General features: G+C 45.3%; 1 protein-coding gene across 1 annotated transcript; it reads right to left on the bottom strand.

Annotated features, from left to right (window-relative positions):
• Positions 1-302: 302 nt before the first annotated feature.
• Positions 303-976, bottom strand: timm8b (translocase of inner mitochondrial membrane 8 homolog B (yeast)). Its single transcript, XM_085969269.1, has one exon. It carries the CDS (start codon positions 926-928, stop codon positions 647-649), a length of 282 nt encoding a protein of 93 aa, XP_085825395.1. The 5' UTR covers positions 929-976; the 3' UTR covers positions 303-646.
• Between the last annotated feature and the right edge of the window lie 5,024 nt (positions 977-6,000).

The raw sequence follows: 6,000 nt of genomic DNA, 5'->3' as shown, positions 1-6,000 counted from the left end.
GACACCGGGGAGAACTCCCCTGCTCTTCGAAATAGTGCCATGGGATCATTTACGTCCACCTGAGGGGGCAGACTAGGCCTCGGTGTAACGTCTCGTCAGAAAGGCGGCACCTCCGACAGTGCAGCGTTCCCTCAGTATCAGCACTGGACTGTCAGCCTAGATTTCTGTGCTCAAGTCTCTGGAGCGGGACTCGAACCCACAACCCTCTGACTCAGAGGCGAGGGTGCGGAGCCACGGCTGACAGACACACCAGTAATATTTCATTGCCATCCAACACCAATTGAGGAGATCACGCGATGGTATTCATGAAAAAAAGTCTTTAATCCGATTTTCTTAATTTACACAAGATCTGCGTGCATTGTAAATATACAGACAGTGGGACAGGAAGTAACGAAACAGAGTTGGTGGAATGACCTTGGGGACCAGGACATTCATTCCCTATTACAATGAGCATGCTCAAAGAATGCATCAACTTCCAGGCAGTTGTCAGAGTGGCACTCGGTGTAAACCCAGGGGCGGCTGCAATATTCCAGCAAGTTGGCTCGAAATCGCCCACAAAATACCTTTTTCTTTCTTTTGGCATTCAATGAGGGGGTCGGGTTACCCCCTCGGGAAACACCGGGACCCCAATGTTGAGCAGATCTCCTCAATGTCCTCCCTTCTGCACCATCTGGGCGAAGCGGTTGGTGATGGCCAGCGTGGTGTCCACAAAGCGCTCCACGCAGCTGACCAGACAAGCCTCGGTCCGCGAGTCCAGCCTGGAGCCGGCTTTCTCCACGCACTTCTCCCAGCACACCTCAGTAAAGTTGTGCACTTTCAGCTGGAACTGGGCCTTCTGCTGCTCCACGGCGATCATCCGCGACAGCTCCGCCTGCTCGGAGGCGCCCGCAGCCGAAGTAAAGTCCAACCCAGAACTGAACTCATCCATCGCGGAAAAACCCTCGCTTTAAAGATGCAAAAGCGAATGAGGTAAACGCCCCAGCCGAGCTCAGGTCTCGGTCGCTCTCCCACTTTTAAGTCAGGCTGACGGGTTTAATGCATATTATATAATATATATTAATGTATGTATGTATATTAACTTCATTTACTGAGTAGGAAGTTTCACTTATTACAGTAGCTTTGCTGGGATATCTAGCTCGAGCAGTGGATCAGTTGTTTCTTTATCGCCTTCCATTTATGTACTGTATATTTGCATATTTCCAGCGATTCACCAATCACCTGGGGGTTTGTATCTGTCCACCCCTTACGTCAGAGGTTGCGTAGGAAGTTTAAATCGAAGTTGCTGATTGGCTAATAAGGTGACAATCATTTTTTTTTGTTACAATTCATCAATTTACATGATAAATCCATTATATTCATTAACCACAATAAGGCTAAGCCTTAGAAGAAACAGCTTTAGGATTAACAGTACAAATACAATAATAAATGTTTCCAGACAAAACCAATGTCAACAATACAGGTACCCATAGTAAAAAAAATACATACCAGTCCTACTGGCAATCTAGTAACTCTTCATTTTTGCTTGGTATAACCTGTTGTCCTTTTTTTTAAATGTTAACATTAAAGTACAACAGTACTTATACAACTCAACAGTTACATAGTGAATCCATTACATTCATTGACCAATTATGGTCAACAATATAAATACAACAATACATTTCACAGGTAAATCAATAATGTTTACAGTACAAACTGCAACTATTTAATAAACCAAGAATCCGTACACATCAGTCCAACTGGGGTGACAATCATATTGGCCATGCAACTGATTGGGATTTCCCAGCTAACCGGGTCTCCCCTCTGCTGATCGGTGCAATGTCCCAAACTCTGCAAGGGGCAAGTGGCAGGAAGGTGTACTCTTCTGGCTAAAACAAAGAAACTGTAACTTAACTTAAAACATTAAAGGAAACTTAATAAATTAAATTAAAATTTGGTTCCCAGGGGGTGATGATGCACTCCAGTCCCCGCGGCGCCCACCGGTCGCGGAAAGCCTCGAGCGTGCCGGCGGACACCGCATGCTCCATCTCCAGGGCCACCCGGACGCGAACATGGCTGCGGAAGAGAGGCAGGCAGTCGGGCCGAACGACCTCCTCGACCGCCCGCTGCCTGGACCAGTTAATGGCCACTTTGGCCAGGCCCAGGAGCAGTCCCACGAGGAGGTCCCCCCGACCTGCCCGCTCCCCCCCCCCGCCCCCCTGCACCGGGTGACCAAAGATCAGAAGCATGGATCAGGACTGAAGTGCAGCCAAAAATCGAGGAGGAGCCCCTTCAAATAATGGAAGAGGGGCTGCAACCGTTCACATTCACTATAAAGGTGGAACACAGACTCCTCCAGGCCGCAGAAAAGGCAGGCGGCCTGGGAGTCCGTGAACCTACTAAAAACCTTATTGCACGGGACTGCTCCGCGCAACACCCTCCATGCCAAGTCCCCAATAGATAAAGGGAGGACTCCTGCGTAGAGAGCCCTCGCAGGAAGGTGTAATGTTCTGCCGAGTGTGCAGATCGTTTCACCCCATGAATTGCAAACAGCATTAAGGTTATGGCTGGTTATTTACACTGATGTTGCTGAATTTTATTTATTTTTTAATTAATTCAATTCAGGGCTCTTACAGGCAGCTTAATTCTCCCCTGATACTGGCATGTTGATCGATGCCTCTGTGGAACCGCAGGCGGTCCGTCAGCACACACGGCGATCTGTTGAAGGGAGCTGCAATTTCGCAATGTGAGCAGTGATCTGAAATTTCCCTCATTTCTTTGGAGAAAGTCAAATTTTTTTAATGTACTTACAATTATTATTTTAAAAGTAACAGATAAATTCAAGGATTACCTACGTGTGAGTGTCGTGGTCATATTACTGGACTGGTAATCCAAGGAATGCAAGTTACAATCCCACCATGGCAGTTTGACAATTTTAATTCAGTTTTTAAACAATCTGGAAATAAGAAACTGATGTAATCCCCACCACTGACACCGTTCACAGTTAGCACGGGCAGCTGCCTATATCAGGCAAATAACAGCAATCATTTCCACAGGAGTCAATTCCAAAGGCTTATTAAGCGCGCCGACTATTTCACGCAGTTCGATAAATACTTACCTTACACTTACCCATTTAAAAAATCTCTGCTGATTTCAGGCAACGTCAGCTTTTCAAGCAGTTTCTAACAATTAGGAGAGGTCGTTGCTCAGTGAGATTTCCTGTTTAAAAAAAATGTTGGTCACTTACCTTTTTTGGTTTTATCATCCTCCTTGTGTAGCAGGCAAATCGCGTTAACACCAACTATGGTGACCATGAAGCTGTCAGGTTGTCGTAAAAACCCAACTGGTTCACTAATGTCCTTCGGGAAAGGAAACCTACCGCCCTTGCCCAGTCTGGGCCTATACGTGACTCCAGTCCCACACCAACTTGGTTGATTCTTAACAGCCCTCTGAAGTGGCCCAGCAAGCCACTCAGTTAAGGGGGACTAGGGAGGGGCAATAAAGGTCAGCCTTGCCAGCGACGCCGACATCCCGAGAATTAATTTTTTTATTAAATGTGCAAACTACAAGCATGAGACATTTGGAAAAGTATGGGCGAATAAATGAAAGTCAGTCAGCACGGATTTGTTAAAGGCGGATCGTGTTTGATTAACGTGATTGAGTTCTTTGATAAAGTAACGGAGAGGGTTGATGAGGGTCGTGCGGTTGATGTTCTGTATATGGACTTTCAAAAGGTGTCTGACACGGTACCACATACTAGCCTTGTTAACAAAATTAAAGCCCATGGGATTAAAGGGACAGTGGCAGCGTGGATACAAAATTGGCAAAGGGACAGAAAGCAGGTTGTTTTTCAGACTGGAGGGAAGTGTACAGTGGTGTCCTCCAGGGATCGGTTTTGGGACCACTGCTCTTTTTGATGTATATTAATGACCTGGACTTGGGTATACAGGGCATAACTTCAAAGTCTGCAGATGACTCGAAACTGGGAAATGTAGTAAACAGTGAGGAGAATAGTAACAGACTTCAGGAGGACAGAGGCAGACTGGTGAAATGGGCAGACACGTGGCAGATGAAATTTAACGCAGAGAAGTGTGAAGTGATACATTTTAGTAGGAAGAATTAGGAGAGGCAATAGAAACTAAAGGGTAAAATTTTAAATAAAAACAGAAAATGCTGGAAACACTCCGCAGGTCAGGCAGCATCTGTGGAGAGAGAAACAGAGTCAATGTTTCAGGCCGATGACCCTTCGTCAGAACTGGAAAAAGTTGGAGATGGAACAGGTTTTTAAGCAAGTGCAGGGTGCTGGAACAGAGATACCCGGGGGTGTATGTACACAAATCTTTGAAGGTGGCAGGACAAGTTGAGGAGGCTGTTAAAAAAACATGGGATCCTTGGCTTTATTAATAGAGGAATTGAGTACAAAAGCAAGGAAGTTATGCTCAACATTCATAAAACACTGGTTAGGCCCCAGCTGGAGTATTGTGTTCAATTCTGGGCACTGCACTTTAGGAAGGATGTCAAGGCCTTGGAGAAGAGATTTATTAGAATGGTACCAGGGATGAGGGAATTCAGCTATGTGGAGAAGCTGGGGGGGTTTCTCCTTAGAGCAGAGGTTAAGAGGAGATCTGATAGAGGTGTTCAAAATCATGTCTGGTTTTGATAGAGTAAATAAGGAGAAACTGTTTCCAATGGCAGAAGGGTCGGTAACCAGAGGACACAGATTGAAGGTGATTTGCAAAAGAACCAGAGGTGACAGAAGGAAACTTGTTCTTTTACGCAGCGAGTTGTTGTGATCTGGAACGCGCTGCCTGGAAGGGCGGTGGAAGCAGATTCAATAGTAACTTTCAAAAGGGAATTGGATAAATACTTGAAGGGAAAAATTGTACAGGGCAATGAGGAAAGAGCATGGTAGCACGATTAATTGGATCGCTCTGCCAAAAGCCGGCACAGCCATGATGGCCTCCTTCTATGATTTTATGAGGTGAAATAAGAAAAGAAAGACTTGCATTTATATAGTGCCTTTCACGACCTCAGGATGTCCCAAAGCGCTTTACAGCCAATGAAGTACTTTTGAAGTGTAGTCACTGTTGTAATGTAAGCATCGTCCATGTTTTAGATAATCTGCTGGGATATTCAAAAACCCTTCAGGGCTTTCCAACCAGGTGCCATAAATCAGGCGACCGGATTACACTGTAATACTAGACAGCACTGCCTCTTTGTTTTGAGCGTGTGTGAACACCTTTAAGAAATTCTAAGTTAATGCAATCTCTACAGCCAGTCATGCTTTCACAGCTGATGATTTACTTGGGGGTTGGAGTAAAGGGTCCTGAATTTAGTTAACAACTCTTCACAACTTCCTCAGCAAAGAGACGGATTTGGCAGTGAAAGTTAGTTGACCAACTGAGGAATGTAGGTTGTGTGGATTCACTGGCTGGATAATTACACCTGGTTAACTGTGTGCAATAGGCACACGCACTCGACTATCCTGGCCTACTTATTAGTAGGTCCTTGGATTAGATCAGCAATGGTAACTTATTGCAAATATGGATGACAGTTTGCACTGCATGAAACTTACCACATGATCCTTCACCACTGACCTGCTATCATTAAAGGATGGAGGTGTAATAATCAACTTTATTGTCATTGTTAGTGCACAAGTGCAGTACAACGAAATGTAAGCTTGCGGCTCCCGAGAGTGTACATTTTGATTAAAACATTTAACATACATTTGGCTTGTAACATAAACATAAACATAATAAAATGCATTGACAGATGTGCAGGCTTTAGAGTTTATTAGCAGAGTTCAGTAGGATGACAGCCCTAGGAAAGAAGCTGTTCCTAAATCTGGTCGTACGGGTGCGAATGCATCTGTAGCGTCTCCCAGATGGCAGGAGGGCGAACAAACTGTGACTGGGGTGGGTAGGGTCTTTGATGATGGTCAGTGGCCTCCGTAGACAGTGTTTCTGGTAAATGTTCTCAATGGTCGGTAGCCGGGTGCCGGTAATGCGTTGGGCAGTTTTGACT

Source organism: Somniosus microcephalus, chromosome 28 (assembly GCF_052327205.1).
Source record: "Somniosus microcephalus isolate GS21.2 chromosome 28, FLI_Smic_1.0, whole genome shotgun sequence".
Taxonomy (NCBI): domain Eukaryota; kingdom Metazoa; phylum Chordata; class Chondrichthyes; order Squaliformes; family Somniosidae; genus Somniosus; species Somniosus microcephalus.
Note: the sequence above shows the minus strand (reverse complement) of the source record. Positions and strands in the feature narration are given on the sequence as shown.

What these genes read in the sequence shown, in the direction of transcription:
- timm8b (XM_085969269.1), bottom strand. Translation starts at nt 928, where the DNA reads ATGGATGAGTTCAGTTCTGGGTTGGACTTTACTTCGGCTGCGGGCGCC.